The 23,751-nt window shown below is 55.3% G+C and overlaps 1 protein-coding gene across 16 annotated transcripts in view; it reads left to right on the top strand.

Moving 5' to 3' along the window:
• The window catches only part of Lrrfip1 (LRR binding FLII interacting protein 1), a 119,449-nt gene continuing 95,698 nt past the window's right edge, over positions 1 to 23,751 (top strand). For 15 of the 16 annotated variants that reach the window (XM_070010105.1, XM_070010026.1, XM_070009928.1 and 12 more), the window contains exon 1: positions 38 to 160. In XM_070010105.1, coding sequence (XP_069866206.1) covers positions 71 to 160 — 90 coding nt within the window. In that variant the 5' untranslated portion in view covers positions 38 to 70. Of the gene's footprint in view, positions 161 to 23,751 lie in introns of all 16 variants that reach the window. The other variant, XM_070010149.1, reaches the window with a different exon arrangement.

The raw sequence follows: 23,751 nt of genomic DNA, 5'->3' as shown, positions 1-23,751 counted from the left end.
GAGGGGCGGCGCAGCGGCCGCGGCCCGAGCTGGGCGAGCGACGGCCCCGCGGCGGCGGACGGCGGCGGACATGGGCACCCAGGGCGCGGGGCGCAGGCGGCTCCCCAACCGGGAGCGGCTGACGGCGGAGGACGACGCGCTGAACCAGATCGCGCGCGAGGTAAGAGGGGCGCGGAGCCGGGCGCGGGGCGCGGAGCCGGGCGCGGGGGGCCGGGGCGCGGGGCGCGGGGCGGGGGCCCAGGGCACAGGGCACAGGGCCGACCCGCCGACCCGCGGCCCCCGCCGTCCCCGCTGGTCCTTGGCCGGCCCGGCGCGGGGCTCGGCTCCGCGTCCTCCGCGCGGCCTGCGGGCGGGCGCCCGCCCTCGCTCCGGGCCGGCCGGAGGTGCCGCCTCCCGCGTGGCCGCGGACCCCGCGCCGGGCCGGGCCGCCTTGTCGCTCCAGGCCGGGCCCGGCCTGGCCGCCGCGGTCCCCGGGCGGGCGCCCGTCCACCTCCGCTCCGCCCGCGGCTCTGCCCAGCCCGTCGCGCGCCGGCGCCCGGGAGGCGGCGTCCAAGTTTCCTGGGCAGAGCCGCCTGCACCCACGGCGCGGCGCGGGCCTCGCGTGCGGTCTCGCGTGCGGGCCTGACCTTCAGGCGGACACGCTGGGCGGGCCCCGCGGCCGCGTGGGGGGCGGCCGGGCGGGGTGAACAAAGGCTCCGCCGCGCCGCTCGGCGCCGTGCCCCTCTGCGCCATGCGTTACCTGGAAAGCCGCACAGGGCAGCGCCGCCTCCAGCCCCGCGGCCGGCCGGGCGGACAGTCGTCCTCTCCGAGCTCGATCTCACGTGCAAGCCTTCCTGGCGGTTCAGGCGGCCCTGTGATGGCCCCAGACGGACACTTCCTGGGGTTCGCAATGGCCTCTTTGGTGTGTGTCACTGAAAGTCCAGGTTTACCGTCATCAGCATTTGTTGAGTATTGAATGAATGATTTCATGTGAAACAAGAGGAGACTTCCCAGCAAACTCCTATCCATCCCTTGAAGCCCAGGGTCCATGCCCTGTCCTGTGTGAGGCCTTAACACCCAGCTCTCCCATGTCCCCCAGGCCGGCCTCTCAGCGGGGCCCTACGTGGTCACCCCAGGCAGGCAGTGTCCCAAGAGCTCAATGGAGCCAGACACACCGTCGGCCTTGACATGTCAGATTCATAAAAGAAGTATATGGCACTTAAAGGATCCCTGGCTATATATAGACATTTGCTAAATTTAGTGGCTTGAGTGTAGCTCCCGCTTATATCCACACAGCCCCTGTGTGTGTCTGGCCTTGGAGCCTGTGTGGCCCTCGCCTCTGCGGGAGGACCCGAGGTGCCCGCGCGGCCCTGGCCTCCACTGGTCAGCAGCATTACGGACATGGGCAGTTCTGAGATGCCTCCCAGGCAGGCCTCCTAGCTGCTGGTTCTATAAAAAGAGTCGGAGAGGAGGGGCGAGGGCATGGTGGCCTGGCCCGGGCCCTGTCCATAGCCAGGGAGGCAGCAGCTGTGAGGAGACGGAGTCTGGAGGCAGACCTGGACTCCACTGCTCCCCCACAACTGCTGGGTCGCGACCTGAGCTTTCTGGCCCCCTCTGAGCCTCTGTGCTCTCTTCTAAAACAGGGACAAACTCCTCTCACCTGTCAGGAATAAAGAAAGGCTAGCAAGCAAGCCCAGGGCACTAGGGCAGTGTGTCCGGGCCCCTGTGCCCGTCCCAAGAAAAGCCAGCCTCAGATCTGGCCTCTGCGGGTACCGGGTGACAGGAGCTGGGCCTGGGAGGAAGTGGCCGGACAGGCCGCAGCCCGTTCCCAGCTGTGAAAATGAAACACACTACCCAGAGGCCAAACACTACTCACTGAATCCTCAGGAGCGCCTGTGAATAGTAACAGAACCCAGGACTTTCTGATTAATTCAGTGATTCAGCAGATACTGTCATGATGTCCAAATCCCTGTCCTCAGGACACCAGGAAGTGTGTGTGTGGGGGGGTGCTGACAAGCATCTGCCCTCAAGGATTTCAGTCACAGTGGGTGGAAGCCAACATGGTGGCACACATCTGTAATCTCAGCCTCTCGAAGGCTGAGGCAGGAGGCCTGGAAGCCCAAGGCTGCCCTGGCCTACACAGTGAGACCCTCTGTCAAAAAAGAAGGAAAGTTGGGACCGGCAAGCCCGGAGCACTAGTAGAAGACAGGGAGGAGATCTGATTTTCAGAGGACATGGATGTCCCTAGAGGTTCAGAAGTAAGAGAACAAAGCTGGCGCGGTGGCTCCCACCTGTCATCCTAGCTCCTCAGGAGGCTGAGATCTGAGGATCATGGTTCAGAGCCAGCCCAGGCAGGAAAGTCCTTGAGACTCTTAGCTCCAATGAACTACCAGAAAACCAGAAGTGGTGCTGTGGCTCAAAGTGGTAGAGCGCTTGCCTTGAGTGTAAAAGCTCAGGGAGGGTGGGGAGGGGGAGGAGAGAGAGGGAGGGAGGGAGAGAGAGCGAGAGCGAACACAGTGTGGCTTCCTGGAGGAAGTTCTTGAAGGATGTGTTTTTGATCCGAAGCTTTGGCTGCTGAGAGGAGAGCCCTGCTCCCCTGGCTGCCCCTCGGTAGTGAGTGACAAGGGAAGCACTGTGGCCTAGTGCAGAAAGGGGAGGCAGGCCTCCCTGGAGGCCCAGGCCTCTCCTCACGAGGCCGAGGCCGACGTGGAGAAGCTTTCCCTGAGAACTAGAAGTAGCCAGTGCCCTGGGACACACACCTCCCCACCCCAGGGCTCCTGGGACAGCCCTGTGGTTACCGGCTCCACTTGGGCGTCCGGAGGTCCCTTGGCAGGAGGGATGGGTCTGTCCTGAAGTCCTGGGAAAGCGATAGAGGCCTGAATAGAAACTGGGAGCCCTTGGGGTAGAGGCTGGGGTGGGTGGAGGACCTGGCCCTGGAGGAGAAGGGGGGGTGTCCAGGCCAAGGGCTTCAGGAGGACGGAGCTCTGGCAGGTGGGGGCTGGAGGAGCACGGGGCGCCCCTGGGAGGACACCTCACAACCTGACCTTTCTATCTCACCGTTACTCCATGGGGAAAACTCTCAGCAAGGCTATAGCAGATGGACTTGTCCTGTTTCAATGCTTTGGGTGAGCTGGGCATGGCGGCCCATGCCTATAATCCCAGCACTCAGCAGTTAGTGATCTGGAGGGTGATGGTTTCCGACCAGCTGAGTGCAAAGTGAAACTGTATCTCCACACACGAGCCAAATGTGGAGGTGCACCTCCGTCATCCCCGCTGCTCAGGAGGTGCAGGCAGGAGAAGCAAAGGCAAAATCCTTCTCTGAAAAAGAAGGAAAGCCAAAAGGGGGCTGGAAGCGTGGCTCAAATGGTAGCACATGGGCTTCACAAGTCCAAGGCTCTAAGTTCAAGCACTAGTACCGCCAAAAATAATATTATTGCAAATGTCCCGTGTTGTTTCTGACCCCTGTGGAGGTGAGTTCAGCTGGATGGCAGGAGTGCAGCTGGGCAGCCCTTGGAAACTGAGGACACCAGCACTGGGGCAGACATGCCACTCCTCCCCTCTGAGCGCCTAGAACTTTCTCCCGCACCACACTTGATGTTCCACTGATGACTGTGGAAGTCGCTCCGGTTTCTCCTCAGTGCTTTGCCACATTGTGAACTAGTGCTGCATCCCTGGGAAGTCCTGCGTGGCCTGCGCCCCACAGACCGCACCGGCCGCCCAGCAGTGACCCCTGGTCCACACATCCCCGTCTCTCTCGTTCTGTCTCTGTCTGTCTGTCTCACTTGCTGGTTAATTAGAGATAAGAGTCTCATGAACTTCCCTGCCTGGGCTGGCTTCAAATCACAATCCTCAGATCTCAGCCTCCAGAATAGCTATGATTATAGGTGTGAGCCACTGGTGCCTGGCTCGATTTTCTGTGGCTGGTCAGCTGACAAAACCACCAGGACAGTGACTAGATGCATCACCCAGCGTGACCGGTGGGTTGGGGGAGGGGAGGGGCACACCCTAACACACCTCCCACCAGCGCCCAAGGAACCTGCGGCCGCCACTCCCCAGGCAGATGCCTCTTGGCAAGGCTCACCTTGTAGCACTGGGGGGCGGGGGGGGGGGGGAGGGAGGGGAGGCAGGCACTCCCGGCCTGCGATCTTGAACTGTGACCTTGAACTCTTCCTGCGATTCCCGAAAGATGCTTCCGGCTGGCAGAGAGGACGTCAGAAAACTCAGCTGTGGACAGAGCTTCGGTCTCTGGTGGCCTGCGGCCCCACCCCAGCTATTTCTATCCAAGCCAGCTGTCCCCTCCTCCTGACTAGCAGTGCTTAGGGTGGGGTTTGGTTGTGGGTGCTGGAGAAATGGGCCTGTGGTGGGAACGGGGGACCTGGATTCTGGCTGGGCCTGTGGCCCAGGAGCCCAGTCAAAGGTGGTAGTGGGGGGGAGGGAGGCAGGGAGGGAAGGTGGGATATCGTGGGAGGGGAAGGTGGAGAGGAAGGTAGGATGGTGTGGGGGGCACACAGGGAGGGAAGGTGGGACTGCGTGAGCTGTGATCGCAGCAGTTTGGCCCCGAATGTGAGTCCCATGGTAGCCCTTCAGTATCTTGGTCCTCCATCCAGACCCCAGTCCAGATGATACCTGCAGCCCAGCTGACTCCTGCTACCCCTGGGGATTCTGTCCCCGGCTGACCTGTGTGCCCGCAGGACTAAGATTTCCTAAGAGAGTTTCGGGTTCTCACCATCTGTTTTCCCAGTCATTCATATGTTAAAAAAAACCTTTTATCTTATCAAAATAATACAGCTTTGACCCTGACTTTCTCCACCCGCAGCTGTGGGGTCATCAAGAAATGTGGCGGATCCCATCAGATCCTAACATCCTCTCACGCCTCTGACAAAAATTCCCCAGTGGCATCTCAGATCCCCCTGTAAATCCCCGTCCTTCAAGAGCCAGGAAGACCCCGAATGACTTGCTAGTCACCTCCATTTTTCTAAATAACATGCTGCTATTATGTCAAGTATTTATGTCATAAATGTAGTTTACAGATTAATGTTATAAAATACTGTTGATAGTAGTATTTAACATACACTACCTATGGGTTTCTCAAGTTTATTTTATATTTTTTGTTCCAGTCTGGGACTTGAACAGAGTCTAGGTGCTGTCCCTGAGCTTTTGTACTCAAGGCTGGTGCTCTACCACTTAAACCACAGATCCACTTCTGGCTTTTTTGCTGGTTCATGGGAGATAAGAGTCTTGCCTACTTTCCTATCTGAGCTGTCTTCAACTACTGATCCTCTGATCTCAGCCTCCTGAAAAGAATCTAGAATTACAGACATGATTATAGACACCTGGTTTTGGATTTCTCCATTTTAGGGCTTTCTGCGTGGAAGGGCGGAGTCAGGCTGGTGATGGGCGGAGTCAGGCAGGTGATAGGTGGGGCCAGGCAGGTGATAGGTGGAGTCAGGCGGGTGATGGGTGGGGCCAGGTGGAGTCAGGCAGGTGGTGGGCGGGGCCAAGCATTCTCCCCACCTCTGTGCCCTCGTCTTCGCCCTACAGTGAATAATGTGACCCTGGGCGGCATGTGGGGCTGGTGGCACAGTGCCAGCAACATGTTTTTTAGGGTGCAGGCTTTTTTGTTTTGTTTGTCGGTTGTGGGACTTGAACTCTGGGCCTGGGCGCTGTCCGTGAGCTCTTCAGCTCAAGGCTAGTGCTCTACTACTTGAGGCACAGCTTCCAAGGGTGTAAGTTCTGAGTCTGCCCCCTCATTCCTCGGCCTGAGGCAGTGACCTACTTTGTGCCTCAGTGTTCCTGAAATCACAGCTCTCCCAGGGTGTGAAAAGCCTCCGAGCAATGCGCACACAGGTGCGTGTTCAGGACCTCAAGTGCCGATGTCCCGCGTGATCTCGCAGGCGGCACAGGCGGCACCGCCAGGTCAGAGGAGCCGGGACTTGTCCTCCCTTGACCAGCTGCTGCCTTCCTGCCTCCTCTTCTAAAATTGCTCCTCCGTCTGCCTCTCCGTGCTGTCTGGCTCTTCCCCGGCTGTTCAAGAAAGCTGGGCCTAATACTATTTTCTACTTGATAAATCCAATCAGGTAATGGATCAGTTGCATTTATCCCCCGCCTGGAAACCCAGGCCCTCCATCCTCTGGTCCAGTGCGGTCTGGGTGCCTTCAGGACTCCCCGGTGCTGATCTTCGTTGTGGCTCCATCTGAGGACCCCTTCATCTCCTTTTCTTATTTGGGTCCCCGCGTCCTGGGCTGTGTGCTGTCATCGTCCTTGGATCGCTCCTCGTTTTGCCGGCACGTGTCCTTCAGTTGCTTGCTGAGCAAGAACGTTCTTGCTAAGTATTTCCTTGTCTAAAAATGCCTTCATTCCGCCCTCACGTTTGATTGATAGTTTGGTTGTAGACAGAGTTCTAGGTTAAAAATAATCTCCCAGAGAATGTCAAAGATTCCTGCATGTGCACTTTGGGATGGTTTCCGGTGTGAACTGTTGGTGGAAAGGGCGGTGTGGGGGGGTGAAAACGGTCTCTGGGGTGGGGGCCAGGGTGGGGGGAGGCCTGCCTGCCCTGAGTGGAGGGGACAGTTTTTCATGTTTGAACTCCATGACTCCAATGTAAGGGCACAACAGTGACATTTAAAACCGTGCCTTGTGTATGTGGTACTGGGCTTGAACTCTGGGCCCCACACGCTGCGGTAGCTTTAACCACTCGAGGCTGGCACTTTCCCTCTCCCTCGCTGGGGCCCGCAAGCCTCTCCCGCAAGCCTCTCCCAGTGGGGCGGACCTCCCTCCGGTCTATTGATTGCTCGATCCAAAACTCCAGGAGATTTTTGAGACTTTTTCTCCCTCTCTGTGTCTTTCTGTCTTCTCTTCCTAGCATTCTTGTTTGCAAAGAACATTCTTTTCATTCTTGTTTTCTAAGTTTTTTAATCTTTTGGTTAGACTTGATGGGACATTACTCAATCTTTCATTCTTTCTATGAAGTTGACCTGCTCATTTAATTTATGGGGGTTTTGTTTGTGTTTTGTTTTGGTGGTGGTTCTTTGTTCCTTTTCAAGATAGTTTGCCTGCCTGCTTCCCTTCCTTCCCCCCCCTCCCTCCCTTAATTCTTTCCTTCCTTCCTACTTTCCTTCCTTCCTTCTTTCCTTTCTTCTTCTCTCCATCCTTTCCTTTTCTTCTCTCCCCTCCCTCTTTCCTTCTCCCCTTTGTTTTTGAGATGGAGTCTCCCCATGTAACCTAGGCTGACCAGGAACTCCTTCTGTGACCCAAGCTGGCCTTGCACTTCCAACCCCTCCACCTCAGCGGGGATTACAGGCAGGACACCACATCCAGCTACAACACTGTGGTGTGGGGTCACTTCCACTCCTGTATGGTGTCTGCCTCTGCTCTCTCTTCTCTCCTGTTGCCGGCCTCGCTCTCCCTTGTCATGCTGGAGCCTTCATCAGGCCCGGAGTGAGAGGGAGGCCCTGGCTCACGGAGGGGAGAGACGGAGCAATGGCCAGGCACAGAGGTGGCACAGTGCACCAGCTGGACGTCCCATGGGCCCGGTGGTGCCAGGCTGCCTCACAGGGCAGCACACACACAGGTTCACCTGCTCTGGTGCCCTTGAGGCCCGGGCCGTCTGTGCTGCTGAGGGCTTGCGCGCCAGCCTTCCCCAGCCTGGTGCACTGATGGAGCTTCGCCTCCAGAGCAGGGTCTCCACAGGGAGATTCCGCAGTTGGGGCCTGCAAGCGGGCCAGGGAGAACAGGCAGCCCCCGATGCCCGCACGGCGCAGAATCCCCTGCGGCTGACAGAAGCCGTTCAGAAATGCTTAGGGAGGCCTTACAAAACAAGGAAGCAGCAGCGAGTGTATAAAGACTGGGTCCCCAACTGGTGGCATCATTCGGGGAGGTTCTAGAAACTTTCGGAGGTGGAGCCTCCTGGGAGAAAGTAGGTCATGGGGGCAAGTCCTTGTGACCTTCCTTGTCCCTGGCCCTTCTCTACTTCCTGTCCACAGGCCGTGAGCAGTCCCCACCCCGTGCTCCGCCACCATGACGAAGCCTCCCCTCCCCAGGGACCAGTGACTGTGGACTCAAATCTCCACGCCCTCGAGCCACAGCCTTCCTCCCTTAGGTGGTGGGTAGCCGGTCTTCTGCCACGGGGCTGGGAATCCAGACTGACCCGGCGCCGTTCTACACCCCAACGGGGAAGGACCCTCTGTGTTTAGTGTTCACTATGGTCCGTGCTTCTCAGGCCTGAATTCCAGTGCCAGGCCGTTGTGTTTCTCAGCTGAGTCTTGGGCAGCCTCCCGCAATCCCCAGCCCTGCCTATACCATTGTCTTTGGGTTTGTCTGACTCCTAGAAGCTACTCAGTTACCTGCCTGTTTTTAACTCTAGAACCAGCTGGGGAACCTGCCATGTGGACGTGAGGCGCTGGCCGTGCGTTTCCATTTCTGAAGACTCTTTTCTTGCTTTGGTTGGACTTGGGGTATCTCAGCCTGGGCTCTGGTGACCTCTGGGGCCAGGTAACACTGTGCCATGGGGGTGACCTCCACACAGAGGGCATTCCCTAGTGGCCCAGGAGCCTGCCCACAGATGCCAGCAGCTCCCAGCCGCCGCCACAGGACGTGTTTCCTGACACTGTCTGGTGGTCTCTGCTTCAGCTCCAGAGTCCCGAGGCCCCACTCTGATGCTGTCAGGCTGAGGCAGGCCGAGGGTGCTACCCCTGTGCCTGGGTGCTCTTCCTGGGGCCTCGCTCCCTGCATGCCGGTGGGGAGCTCTGTAAGCAGCTCCCGCTTTGGGGAATTGAAGCCTCAGCTGCAAACGCGATGACGCTTTGCTGTGTTCCAGAAGGTACTGGAATTGTTGAGAAGGGGAGCACCGCTCTAGCAAGACACCTTGGACTGGGTGTCCATAACAGGTGTCCATTGCTGTAGCTCTGGAGGCTGGAAGCCAAAGCAGATTCAGTGTGTGCCCTTTGCATGTATGCGCGCACACGCATGTGTCCTTTGCTCACTTGGAATCCAGCTGTGGCCTGGGGGAGAAGAGCAGGAAGAACCCCACTTCACCACTTGAGTCTGAGATCAGAGACCGTTAACGCCCACCCCCCATGCCCCCCTTCCCCACCTCACCCCAGCCGAGTCCACAGACACCCAAGGGCACAGGTGCTGGACCACAAAAGACCAGCGGCAGCCACATTTCCATAGGATTTAAATTGTCCCCATTATCTTCCGCAAAGGCACGTAGCTGAGCTCTTAAAATAGATGCCAGGTCACTGTCCTGGGCGGGCCCTCCCAGTCGCCCTGAGTCCTTGTCGCTCCCTCCCAGCTTACGCTTTCCTTCCACCTCTGCTGACCCCAGAACAGCCTGTGCAGCCTCTGACCCATTGTTACTGCTCTCACCAGGGACTGTGCACACAGCACCACCCTGCACCCTGACATGGCAGCCAAATTCCATGGCTTACACACTTGCTCTGTGTGTGGTGGGGGAGGGGGATGCAGGATTTGAACTCAAGGCCTCTCTTGCTTTTTCACTCAAGGCTAGCACTCTGCCACTTGAGCCACACTTCTACGTCTGGCTTTTTGTTGGCTAATTGGAGATGAGAGTCTCATAGACTTCTCTGCCTGGTCTGGCTTTGAACAGCAAACCTCAGGTCTCAGCCTCCTGAGTAGCATTTGGCCTATTCAGGTCTTATTAATATGAAACCTTCTGTTTTCCTCACATGTATGAAACACTGGGTTTGATCTCCAGGACTGAAAAAAATACATGAAACGGTAATGATAATCATGATGATGGGACACATTTGAAAGCGGTAGCGTCCTGCAGCAGCATTTGTCTCGTTGGTGGCGGGCGTGAGTTCATGGGGTGGCCTTCGGCGGTAACGCATCCAGAACACTGACTGTCTCATTCTCCCTACCGGTGACTAGAGGGGCAACTATTCAGTCCCGGGGCTGAGCCCCACCAGAGGTTCTTGGCAGGTGCCATGGCTGTGCCTGAGGCCCCCCTGAGCCCCGGGGCCAAGGCTGGGCCTTCGTGAGCCGCGTTGAGGGTCCCTTGGTAGGACTGCAGTCATTCCAGACACCTGTGGGTCTTTGGGAGACTTGGGAGAGAGCGCAGGGTGGAGGGCCAGCTGCGCTGCCCAGCAGCACAGCCCTGGGCCTCGTCTCCTCAGACCTGTGCCCTCAGTGGGTGCAGGCCGGGGTGATCCTGAGGCGTGTAAGGTGTGGTAAGAGGCCCCGCGGGGTTCTGCCCTTTGAACTCAGGCGCAGTGTGGGTGGCGCTCCGGCTGCTCAGCCCACAGCATCTCCTCACACGCCTAGAAGCCAGCGGGATGACACAGCCACTGACCGCGTGTGGGCTGCCTTCCACACTTACAGACTGCCTGTCTGTCTGTCAGTCAGTGAGGCCTCTGGTACAGGGACAGTACAGTCACGCCTCTGTCCTGCACAAGTCCGACGAGCTTGTCAGCACGAGGGCTGCCACCCCATCCAAAGCCAGCCCCGCCAGCGTTGCTGTGCCTGTGACCCGCAGCTTGGTGAACAGGCCAGTGAATTAATGAGTGAGTGCATGAATGAGTGAATGGACTTAGCTCCACATCACAGAAACATGGAAGTTCTGGTCTTTAGAACAAGCTCAGGGTAGATAAAGGCTCATGGTGTCTGGTGGGATTTGAACCGGTGGACTGAGTCTGTGTTGGGATCACCACACATTGGCAGGGTGGTTTATGACTCCACCGCCCCCCCTTTCCTGGAATTATACAGAGATGAGGAGTCAGAGCAAGAAACCCTTCTTCTGCTCATCGATGGGTGCCTCGAGAGGACAGGACCCTTGCTTCTGCCACGTTCACAGTTGCTTGCCTTCCCAGACCTCCAGGTTTTCTCCCTGGCTTTCTTGTAATGTTGCACTGGGACAATGTCTGTCCAGTGACCCCAGCCCGTGACCTCACTGACACCATGTGGGTGATCGGGTTTCCAGCTCCCTGCCTGGGCGATGAGATCGCTTGTCCTGAGAGGCGCCCAGAGTGTCCAGGAAAGCTCGCTGTGGCTGGTGGCGCCTGCCCAGGGCTGAGGTCACCGGGAAAGCGTCCCCTGCGTGGCAGCCCTGCTGGAGGGAGGCCTTTGAACCCCAGGAACTGAGGTGTATTAATAGATGCCACCAGGTGCAATAAATAGCCGTCTTCTCCTGACCTCAGCCCCCAGAAGTGAGGCACTTGCGGGAATCCTCTGACCACCAAAGAATGGGGGCCATTTGGAGGAGGGCACTTGCTCACGGGGGTGGGTGGTCCTCTGGATCTTCAGATAGAAACAGACGTTAGTAAGGTGTTGGACATGTGTGGGAACCTCAGCACGACTGGTCTCCACTGGTCTCCTTACCCCCCCCACCCCCACCCAGTGCTGGGATTTGAACCCAGGCCAGGACTGCTTGCACACTAGATAAGCATTCTGCTTCTGAGCCCCGAATCTTTGAGTCAACATATACCTTGTCCTCAGCACTGTATTTTTGTTGTTGTTGTCAGTCGTGGGGCTTGAACTCTGGGCCTGGGTGCTGTCCCTGTGCTCTTCAGCTCAAGGCGAGTGCTCTACCACTTGAGCCACAGCGCCACTTCCAGTTTTCTAGTGGTTTATTGGAGATAAGAGTCTCACAGACTTTCCTGCTGGGCTGGCTTTGAACTGAGATCCTCAGATCTCAGCCTCCTGAGTAGTGGCGCTGGCTCAGCGCTGTATTTTTAATCACAGACTTTGTGAGCTGGCGAATACCTGAGATAACCTGAGGATTTATCCTGGCTCATCCTCAGGGGTTTCAGGCTACTCGGCTGGCTCTGTTGTTTGTTTTGGGGCCAGTGGCAAGGCAGAAAAGAGGCTGGGCAGGGGCAGAGGAGAGCCACGCAGCTTGATGGGGGGGAGCAGAGGAGAGCCACGCCGCTTGATGGGGCGGGGGGGGGGGGGGCAGAGGAGAGCCACGCCGCTCCTGGCAGCCAGGAAGCAGAGACAGGGGAAGGCGGGGCAAGACCTTGTCCCAGAACATATACCAAGCGACCCACTTCCTCTAACTGGGCCCCAGACCCTTTCCAGCCTACTCCCCCCACCCATCATGACATCGGATTCCAATCCAATGCATGAACCCACTGGTGAAGTTGGTCCCTTCTTGCTTCCCTGGGAACTAGCTCTTCACTCTGGAAATAGCTGCTCCCGGGCCAGGAGGCAGACTCGATACAGAGTCCCAGTTTTCCCACCAACGTTCATTTCTGCTCTGCTCCATTCCGCCACAGTCCGGGATTCGATGCTTGGTCTGTCTTCCCTCGCAGGACCTGGAACTCTCCAACAGTGCTCAGAGCCAGGTGTGGTTGCGCACGCCTGAGATCCCAACACTCAGGAGGCTGTTGGGAGGGCTGCCAATCCCAGGCCAGCTAGGGCTGCATGGAGAGGCCCTGTCTCAAACTCAAAAAGAGGAATTCAGAACCTGGGTCAGGTGTTGTGTGGACTGGCCCTCAGTTTGGATTTGTGTGATCAGCAGATCCTGGAATGGGAGGGGAATTCTGCAGAGGTGACGTGTCCTCTTCCCTCCCGAGGGGCACGTGAGAGCTGCCCAATTCATCCATAAAGATGGGACTTGGATTCTGGCCAGGGAAGAGGTGGTCCAGCATCTCCACTGTGAATTAGGTTTTTTCCTTCCGTGTTATTCTCTGAAAATAGGTCACCAAACTCAGGCCACGTTCGTGAAAAGGGGACTCAGGTGCTGTCAAAGAATTTGTCATACTAAGGCCAAAATCTTTTGGGGAGAAATACTTTAAGTCTGTAGCAAAGTCTTAAAGTGTTTATAATGGATACATAGTTATCATTAATATTGATATTGTGAGGTAGGGTTTTGCTATGGAGCCCAGACTGGTCTCAACTTCACAATCCTCCTAGTTCAGTCTCTTCAGTGCTGGGATTACAGAAATGAGTCACTGCTCCTGGCTGCATGTGTGTGAGTGGTCTTCAGTGTGAGCAGTGAACTTGAGAGGAGTCCTCATGCTGTGGCGGCCCCTGCCACGGCCGGGCTGACTCCTCACTGCGGGACCTGTGGGTCTCACTAACCAACCCCTCTGAGGGCTCTGCCTGCTGCCATGGACGCTGGCTGTGTACACTGGCCGGGCAAGTGATGTAAGAAAGAGCAGAGCAGGCAAACGGGACTGCTAGCAATGGCCCATCTCTTCCTTGAAGATCTGCACACCGCTCCCCGTGGAGGGCGCCTGGGCCACGGCTCGCAGCTCTGGCCCAGTTCCTCATTCCTGGGAGAGTTACTTTCCTCCCGTCCCGTGGCCCCATTACTAACTGCAGGGCCTCACAGAACGCTGGGACGGCCGTTGGCATGTACTGGGTGAAGACCCCAGGCCTGCTGCCCATGGATGTGTGTGTGTGAATCTGCACTGTGATGCCAGGAGGGGGTGCATGGGCAGGTCTGTGCACCCCAACAACTCCCAACCCACCCCTCACTCCTCCCCCATGCAGCAGGGTTTGGAAATGGAGCCTAAGGAGGTAGCTGAGGTTAAGTTGGAGGCGGGGAGAGCCTGGCAGACTCCACACAGAGGAAGGGGGCGTGGGAGGGGGGCCCCAGGGGCACCGAGCTCTCCAGAGTCTGAGGGAGGAACGTGAGCGTTGCCTTGATCACTCTGGGAATAGCGGGAACGCTTTCTGACTGCAGAGAGGCGGGGGGCCCTCCGCCCGCGCTGGGTTCCCACTGGACGCTCTCTCCGGCTGCTGCGGCTGTCCCCAGCGACTTCCAGCTTCCCCGGCTGTGGTAGGTCGAGGCCAGCCGGGCACCCACGCCGTCTCAGAATATCCAGTGCGGGCGTGTTTCAGGACTACAGGCAGCCATGTTTCCTGGACCCAGCACGTTCCGTCACCTGAATGCTGCTCTTTCCCCCTCTTCTTAGAGGTTGCCTTTCCTCCCACTGAAATCATGTGCCCCCCGCCATGCAAGGCTGGTTATAAAGTGTCCCACGTCCCCTGCGCTCTCCGGGAGCAGCCAGTTCCAGCCAGGCAGGACCTGCACAGGTCGAATCTTCAGGTCTCACCTCTCTGCCTTCCAAAAACCATTTCAGCAGAAACGGCCCTCTCCCTTGGCTGCAGGAGTTTCCTCCTTCCTGTCCGGCGTTGATGTCACCCTGACACACGTCAGTTCCAGTGAGTGTGTGGCTCTCCTCAGGGACTGTCAGAGGCATGAGCACAGCGGAGGGCTGGCCCTTGCTGGTCGCTGGTCGCTGGTCGCTCCTACCCGCGGCCCCAGCAGCCCCCCAGAGCAGGAGGCGGCAGCGCGGCCCCAGCTGGATCACCGACTGGCTCAGGCCTGGCCCCTCTCCCACCATAGAACGAACCGGGTCCATCGGTGACTCCAGAACGCCGAGGGTGGATGCAGGCCCAGGTTGGCTCCAGGTCCTGCTCGTGGTGTTTCTTGATTGCATTTTATTGTCCTTAAAAGGGGCTGCCGTCAATGGCAGGCCAAGGAGGTTCATGTTGTTAATTTTGGCATTATTTTGCTGGTCTTGGCTTCCCCCTTTCCCTACCCCCGCCCCCCCCTCCCACCCCCGCCCCTTGCCATGGCTCAGAAAAGGCACCGGGGCGGCCCTCACTTCCCCACCGTCCTGGGCTCTGCCACTCAGGCGGAGGGAGCCCTTCTGCTGTTGTGCACGCATTTATCTGTTCTCAGATTCAGCAGTTCCAAGGGACCTTCCCCGAGCCCGCACGTACCCAGATAGCGGGCGAGCGGTAGAGAAGGGGGTCCCTGTCTCTGGCACCTTATTTCCCACTCCCCCCCCTCCGTGGAGCAGACATCCTCTGAGTTCAGGCCTCCACTCCACAGACTCCCCAGCACGAGAGACACTAATGCCCCCTCCATCACCGGGAGAGACATGCTGAGCAGGTGGCCTTGCTGTATGTCAGGTGTGGACAGGTGTGGAGGGGGGGAGGGGAGGCAGGAGGGCACAGTGGGAGCTGCTGGGGACCCCAGAACTCCCCACAGGGGCATGGCAGGTTCAGAGACCACGGGTAACACAGTTGTGGTTGTCCGAGTTCCAGCAGTGAAGCTCCCGTGACCAGGCAGGAACTGGAGACGTCCACGTGTGTTTGAACCTGGATCACCCACTACAGCCAGGCTTCCCATCCTAGCTGTCCAGGGCGCCCTGCCGGCCTGGGTGGAGACCTCATCTGGGGAATGACCTGCCCCCCTTTCTCCCTCCCCTCTCTCCCCTCCCGCCATGTAGCTGGTACTACCTTTCAGGTCCCTTCACTTTTGCTCCCTCTGTACTTCCTGTCAGTGAACATTGGCTGTAGGACAGGGGTGGCGGTTAGAAATTGGTGGCTGGGCAGGGAGCTCCATGGTAGCGCACTTGCTTAGTATGTGCATAGCCCTGAACCTTCTAACAAAATCGCAGGAATGTATTGTGAGCCACATGTGTCATCTTTGTAACTTTAGCCATATTTAAAAAGCAGAAACAAGCTAGGCGCCGGTGGCTCATGCCTGTCATCCTAGCTACTCAGGAGGCTGAGATCTGAGGATCTCAGTTCAAAGCCAGCCTGGACAAGAAAGTCAATGAGACTCTTATCTCTAATACACTACTCAGGAAACCGGAAATGTCGCTGTGGCTCAAGTGGTAGTGCTCTTGCCTTGAGCTGAAGAGCTGAGGGACAGAGTTCAAGCCCCAAGACCGACCAAAAAAAAAAAAAAAAAGCCAAAAACACACCTGCACATCCATGTTCACTGCTGCACTATTCACAATAACCAAGATATGGAAACAGCCCCGATGCCCCAACAGATGAGTGGATTCAAAAATGTGGTATGTAGACACAATGGAAGTTTACACAGTCATTAGAAAGAATAAGATAATGTTATTTGCAGGGAACTAGAACAAATTGTTAAGTGAGGTGAGCCAAGCTCAGAGAGACAAATGGCACATTTTCTCTCTGATATGTGAAAGTTAGATCTAAAGTACACTGGGAGATGATAAATTATGCAGGAGTCTAGATACTCATGCATGGTGCGACCAAAAGAGGGGACTCATGGGAAAGAAACACAAAGGCTTAATGCTAAGCGCCTCTTCATAGTTACATAAAATAATATACACACTGAAACGAATTCCCAGGTATGGAAACAGAGGACTTTTTTCCATTTTTGATGGTTCTGTCTTCTTTATGTATATATGTTCACGTGTATATCTCAGGGAGGGTGGGGGAGGGCACAGAATGAGAGGGAAAGGCAGTGGAGTCACCAGACATTGATGACCGTGAACTATACAGCTTGTAGGTGGAGACGGAGGCGGGACTGGGAGAGAGTGAGGAGCGGAGGACACCGTACCAAAGGAAGTGCACTCCTTACCTGTGGCGGTCATTGTATCCCTCTGCTCATCACCTCTGTCATAACAAGAAAGTGTAAATTCATTTTGAAAAACAAAAATAGATAAAATGAGTGTTGATAACACATCTAATTTACTGAAGAGCATCAGTTCAGTGTGTAATGAATGGAGGAACCACGCGGGAGCCACTCCAAGCCTTAGAAAGCCGCAGGTGTTTTGCAGGGTGGCTGTCGTGGTGGCTGCTGTGGTGGCTGTGTGTGTGTTCAGAGCTGCTCGTCGCTGTGTGGGGCCTGGAGGCTGAGCCGGGGTGGGGGGGCCGGGTTTGAGGGTTCCTGGGGTGAGGGGAGATCCTGGCCCTGGCAGGGAGGGCTCCTGGCCCTGGCGGAGGCCCTCTGGGCAGCCTGGAGGCTTCCACTCAGCGGGTTCTGTCGAGTGACCACCACAGACCCTAGTCCCTCAGAACAACCCCGCTTCCTGAAGCCGGGAGCAGCGGGAAAGTCTAGGAGCTGGGAGTTTACTGGGCACAGTGACACTTGAAACTCATGCGTGATGTGAGGGGAGAGGTCAGGTAGGCAGCTGGATACAAGGCTGAATTCACGAGAGCGTCTGAGCTGCAGAGCTAAACCCCAGTGGACGCGCATGGCGGCCAGGAGGCCAGGTGAGGTCATGAGGGATGGGGGCAGCACTCAGAGGCCGCTGACCTGGGAAGCAGACACAGCCACAGGGGCGGAGTGTGTCCCCAAAGCCCCCGGGGCGGGGAAGGGGGGTGTGATCACCTGGGCCATGTGCTACTTGTGGGTCAAGGAGGTGAGGGATGACAAGCACTTGTCATGTGAAGGTCACTGTGACCTTGAAGCCAGCTCTATGGAGTATGCGGTGGCTACTCTTGGAGCAGGTTCAAGAAAAAACCTTTATCTCTGGAAAATAATTGAAAGTCAGACATCATAAGATTCAATACTTCTCTCTCTCTCTCTCCCTCTCTCTCTCTCTCGCTCTCTCTTTCTCTCTCTTTTATGCCAGTCATGGGGCCTGAACTCTGGACCTGGGCACTCTCCCTCAGCTCTTCAGCTCAAGGCGAGTGCTCTACCACTTGAGCCACAGTGCCACTTACAGTTTTCTGAGTGGTTTATTGGAGATAAGAGTCTCACGGACTTTCCTGCCCCAGCTGGCTTTGAACCACAATCCTCAGACCTCAGCCTCCTGAGTAGCTAGGATTACAGGCGTGAGCCACCAGCACCCAGCAACAATTACACTTCTGAATGCTCATACAAAATAATTGAAAACAATATCAGACATTCATACACTTGTTCATTGTAACATACACACTAATGACATACTACCCAAGAAGGAAATTGAGGGAAAAATCCCATTTACAAGAGCCACAAAAAGAATAAAATATTTAGGAATGAGTTTAGGCTGGGCATGGTAAGACAAGCTTGTAACCGCAGCTACTGAGGAGTTGAGGGAAGGAAGATCTCAGTCTGAAAAATAAAATAAAGCCACAGGGGTGTCTCAAGGGCATGGCACCTGCCTAGCAAGTGCAGGCCTTGGGTTAATTCCAGTACCACCAAAATATTAACAACAACAACCAAGACTGTGGAAGATCCATGCTCAGCAAACTATAAAACACTGATGAGAGAATCTGAGGAAGACAAATGAAAGCAAAGATATCACATGTTCATAGGCTAGAAAAATTTAATATTCTTTAAATGGTCACATGACCCAAAACAATCTACAGAGTCAGAGTAATCCCTATCAAAATCCCAATGATTATTTTTCACAAAAATAGGAAATAAATCCTAAAAATTGTACCAAACCATAAAACAGCCTGAAAAGGAATCTTGAGTTCAAGGAGGGGAGGAGAGGGGGAGAGCAAAGCTGGAGAAATCATTCCAGTTACTATGATAAATTACTACAAAGCTACAGTAGTCAAGACAAACGAAGGAAGCAGAGTAGACAGTCCAGAAAAAGTCTGTCCATTGAGAGTGTCGAAAGAATGGAACCGTTGTGAGTTGGTGGTGGGCTGTAAATTAATACATGCCATTATAGAAAACTGTATGGTGCTCCTTGATAAGTTAATAGAACTACTGTGTTATCCAGTACTGCCCTGAATATATACCCAGAGGCCTTTGTGTGTTTATTTCAGCATTACTTTCACTGTAGCTAAGATGCAAGTCTATCTGCAGGCAAACAGATAAAGAAAGTGAGGTATATATATACAATGGAACGCTATTCAGCCTATAAAAAGAAGGAAAACCTGTCTTTTGCCATACAAAAAACTTAGGTTAACTGAAATAAGCCAGGCACACAGGCCCCTACTGTGTGATGAAGAATGGAAAGGAGTCAAACCTCCTGGACGCTGGGACTAGAAATTCGTTATCTGAGGCTGAGATGCAGGAGTCTGGAGAGGGGTTGGTTAATAACCGAACATGTTGGTCATCATAATGACTATAGATGATAATGCACTTAAATTGCTGAGAGAGATTTTAGACATCTCCTCATAAAACGATAGGCTCATGAAGCAGCTTATGTGTTAACTTAATCTAATAAGTGCACAATGTGAACATATATCAAAATATCCTTGCAGGCCATAAAGATGTGCAGTTATTTGTCTATTAAAAAGTAAGTTCAGACTGGGAAGGTGGCTAGTGGTAGAGTGTTTGCCTAGCATGCATGAAGCCCTGGGTTCAATCCCTCAGTACCACATATACAGATAAAGCCGGAAGTGGTGCTGTGGCTCAAGTGGTGGAGAGCCAGCCTTGAGCAAAAGCAGCTCAGGGACAGCGCCCAGGCTCCGAGCTCAAGCCCCAGGACTGGCACCAAAGGAAAAAAAAAAGTAACTTCATAGGAAAATCAAAATTAGGGCCTTGAAGAGGTGTGTGTACACTCGCATTCACGACAACAGCTCAGAGGTGAAACCAAGCCGGAAACATTCTCACAGGCGAGCAGGAAACAGAGGTGTAGACACGTTTCCTGGATTAGAAATGTGTGCAATGTTGTGGAATATTAGCCTGGAAAAGGAAGAAAATTCCACATGCGTGCTTCCTTGTCATCATGTGTGGCCCATTCAGAGTTACACACACACACACACACACACACACACACACACACACACACACACACACACACACACACACACACACACACACACACACACACACACACACACACACACACACACACACACAGTCTCCCTGGTCACCATGAGTGGAAGGAGGGATGTGATGGAGTCAGGTTTTTGGTGGAGAACTGTTTATCCCTGTACATCTTGGAGCTTGAACTCAGCGCTGTCCCTGACATGATTTTTTCCTCAAGGCTAGCGCTCTACCACTTAAGCCACAGTACCACTTCTGTTTTCTTCTGAGTAGTTTATTGAAGGTAAGAGTCTCATGGACTTCCTGCCCAGGCTGGCTTTGAACCATGGTCCTCAGCTCTTACCCTCCCGAGTAGCTGGGATGACAGGCGTGAGCCACCGGCGCCCGGCGAGCTTGGAAGCATTTTAGTCCAGATGAGGTGACCTCATCAGAGGCATTCTGCTGCACTTACGGGGGTAAGCTGGGGGTTTCAAACGTCTCCCCAGATGACAGGCTGCCCAAGTCCCCAGACAGGCTGGGCAGGTGCCCGGCCACTCTGGGCTGAGTCTGTCTGGCTGAAAATAACTTAGAGCCTCTTATCACCTCATTCCTTCGGGCGCTGTCAGCGGGCTGTGGGAAGCGGTGCTAGGCGGCATCCCCTGGGCGTGATGGGGGAGGCTGGGAGGCGGAAGTCACAGCCAGGGAGGGTGCGTGGAAGTGGGTGTGGCCAGGACCTATGGGCAGAGGTGGGTGTGGCCTAGGAGGCTGGAGAAATGGGGTGTGGCCGAGACATTGGGTGTAGATGGCAGGATGACAGCCCTGTCTGCCATCAGAGAGCAGATTAGGACAGCATCACTGGGCTGTCTGCTTCATCACCCATGCCACCCAGTCAGGGCCCAGTGGGTGACAATAATTAAACCGTTGTCATCCCTTTGAGCTTGAAGGAGACTATTCATCCCTACCCACGTCCTCCTTTGAACAAAGTGAGAGGGTGGGGGTAGGACTACCCACGGTTCTCCAGGGCTGCAGACTTCGGCCTTGTCCTCCTGGAGCTGGGCGGTGGCAGCCCCGGGCCCTGGGTCTCAGCTCTCCTATTGTCCCCGCCCCCGCCCCTGCAGAGGTGGCAGCTGGTGATTACCACCCTCTAAAATCCCAACGAAGTTGCATCCTGCACCCACCACAACAGGTGGCTCCCCCCCCCCCACCAGGGAAATCTCCATCTAGACCCAAGATGGTTGGAACAAACTCAAATTGGTCCAAGGAGTGGACTGATGCGTAGGCACCGGGCACAGTGCTTTTAGGCGCTTAGTTGGTGTTTGGTGTTCGTGAGTAACTTGGATGAACCTCAAGGGTGTCTGCCATAGGAAGAGCCCAAGGTGTTGTCACTGCTTACAACATGAGTCACTCATGGTGGCTTTGAGACCCGCCCTGGGGAGCAGTGGTGCTCCCCAGGAGGCTCAGTGCTCCTGCATCTCGGTTGCTTCTGTCCGGGTGGGGTGCGGGCATCAATGACTGAGGAACGAGTTCTTATGTTTGGGTGCTCCAGGGCGCTGCCAGCTGGGCCTGTTGTTGTTGTGTTGTTGTTGTTGTGTTGATGTTGATATGTTGCTATTGTTGAGTGCTCCCGTGTAGCCCAGTGTAGCCCAGGCTGCTTGGAACTGCTGATCCCCTGCCTAAGCCGCATGAGTGCTGGGATTACAAGCCTGCACTATGATGCCCACCACAAGTAACTTTTTCAATTAGTTTAGTTGGCTATCCCTCCAAGAAGGCTCTGAAGAAAAGCCTGCCCCCCCCCTTGCCTCAGGGTGACTCTCCTTCTAGCGAAGAGGCTTTTCTGCTTACAAGAAAGTTTGGCATCCGGGATGGAGGCATAGCTCAGCACCACCGCACCTGCCTAGCAAGTGTGAGCTCTGAGTTCCAACCCCAGGCCTGCCCCAGACCCAAGTATTGCAACATACACTGATCCTTTTGCTAGAATGTGAAACAGGGCTTGCACATCACCTGCACACACACACAAAAAAAATTGAAACATAGGAAAGATGAGATGTTGAATTTCAAATGCAGACCAGATTGAGCAGCATCACACCTAATAAACAGATGTGTGACCTAAAACAAGACACAAGAAGAGTATTCTTGTTAAAACTGGAGGGTTTTGCATAGCTCTTGATCACCAAGTAAGCTGAAAATAAAAGATTTACAGCTGGGCGCTGGTGGCTCGCACCTGTAATCCTAGCTACTGGAGGCTAAAATATAAGGATCATGGGTTCTAAGCTAGCCTGGGCAGGAAAGTGCCTGAGAATCTTATCCTCAATTAACTGTCAAAATGCTGTGGAGCTGTGGTTCAAGTGGTAGAGTGCTAACCTTGAGTAACATGCTCGGGGGCAGAGGCTAGGCCCCAAGTTTAAGCTTAGAACTGTCAACCTTTCCCCCTGTCCTCCACCGAAAAGCTGCTAAGAAGCTGGATCCATAACAGTCACCTAGGGGGATAAAAATCTCAAATTGCTGAGTGCTAAATGACATGAAGTTGATGCCCAGTAAGCTGCTAATCTGAACTTTGAAAACACACAACAGACTGACAACCTAGTAAATCAACAGAAGCTCATCTGTAGGCTTGCTCTGCGATCTGATACTCAAAGGACATTTTAACTCTGCAAAACAGTATGCCCTGTAGTGTGGTGCTTCACGCCTGTAGTCCCAGCTACTTGGGCACAAATGCTTTCCTTTATTTTTCTTGAACCAGCACACAGATGCTCCCCTTTATTTCTTGTGTTACCTACTGGGCTTTGAACTCAAGCCCCATGCTGCCTAGCCAGGTGTTCTGCCACAAAACCCCACGGCCCTCTATTTTACATTTGCACAGGTTATTTTGGAGGCAGGGTCTCATCTCCTAGCTAGGCTCATGCCTGACCTGCGCCGCACTTCTCAGCTAAGGGTTGAGAAGAGGCCCTGTGGACTTTCCTGCCCACGCTGGCCTTGAATCACGAGCTTCCTGTTTTCAGCTTTCCAAGTGGCCACGATCAGAGGTGTGAGCCACAATTTGCAGGTGGTGTTTGTGATGGATCGTACAACCATCCGGAATGACTGCTTATGTAGGAGGCCTCTGGGTGGTGCCAGGACTCTAACTAAACCTGGCTGAAGGTTGTGTCTTCGTGGGCCTTGGGTGAGGTGACACTTTGCCTGTGTTACTTTACCAAGAACATTGCCACAAACTGCCACAAGCCGGAAACAACAGGAATCTGCTTTCCCACCGCCCAGAGGCCACGGCCTAAAGCCCAGGCAGCCCCTTCTCAGGCTCCGAGGAGACTGTCCCAGTCTCAGTTCAGACGCTGTGGTTGCGTCGGCCCTTGGTCTTCCTGGCCCCGGTCCTCGCCATCTCCTCCCTGTGTGGCTGGCGGGGTCTCTGTCCAATTTCTAATGGGGAAATCACTGGATGGGGCAGGTCCAACCCCTGCATGACGTCACTTGAACTTGTTGGAGTCTCTGTGCAGTGATCTTTTTCTTACAGAGGGCTATGGTGGGAGGTCTGTGGTGGGCCCGGAGGACATGAGCCACGGGTCTGGGTGGACGTGGTCCTGGCAGCACTGTTCAGTGTCCTGTGCGTGCCCTCCGGGGCGCAGGTGTGTGGTATGAGCCAGGGGGTTTCTGCAGTGGTGCTTTTGCTTTTCAGACAGGGTCTCACTTTGCAGCCCAGGCTGACTGTGAACTCAGTCACCGGTCACCTCGTGAGCCCTGGAAAGCAGGCCTGCCCCACCACACTTGGCATTTCCATGGGCACTGAGCCTCCCAGACAAGAGAAGGAAACTTGCTTTTAGGGGGACCGGCTTCTGGGGGTCTTTTTCCCTTTCTCTCGGGATTTGAGGCTGTATCACGATACGTCCTAAACTGACCCAAAATCCACGAAGAGTGCCCGTAACGGGGACATTTTCTGCTCTGGTTCTTGACCTGGCTATTTATAGTGAAACTCATTTTCTCTGAATTAAAATGCAGTGGTTAGTACTAAAAACTGGAACTGGCCCCACGGAAATGGTTAGCATGTGGTTCTGTAAAAGGACTCAGAGGCCGTCTCTGCTGTGCGGGGAGGGAAGGGGCTGCTCCGGTCTGTGTGTTCCCAGGTCCCCAGCAGGCGGCAGCGTGGGGCGGTGGGGCAGGGTCGGCGCCCTGACCAGCAGCCCAGAGGGCCCCAGGGGACAGGACAGGGAGAGCAGGGGCCGCGTCACCGCCACCGCCACGTCACCGTGCGCCCCGGCCGCCATGCGCCTGCTCGCACGCGTGTCTGCGGGGGCCACAGTTCAGCTCATGGTCCAACCTCTGATGGGGCTGAAGCCGCAAATGGCAGGGTCTGGAGATAGAGTAGGGTGTTCAAATCCCGCTGCTCCTCCTTGTGGAGAAACCGGTGATGGTGT

This window comes from Dipodomys merriami, unplaced genomic scaffold (genome assembly GCF_024711535.1).
Source record: "Dipodomys merriami isolate MVZ:Mamm:240054 unplaced genomic scaffold, mDipMer1.0.p SCAF_1, whole genome shotgun sequence".
Taxonomy (NCBI): domain Eukaryota; kingdom Metazoa; phylum Chordata; class Mammalia; order Rodentia; family Heteromyidae; genus Dipodomys; species Dipodomys merriami.
The sequence above is the reverse complement of the archived record's forward strand: the minus strand, read 5'-3'. Positions and strand labels throughout refer to the sequence as shown.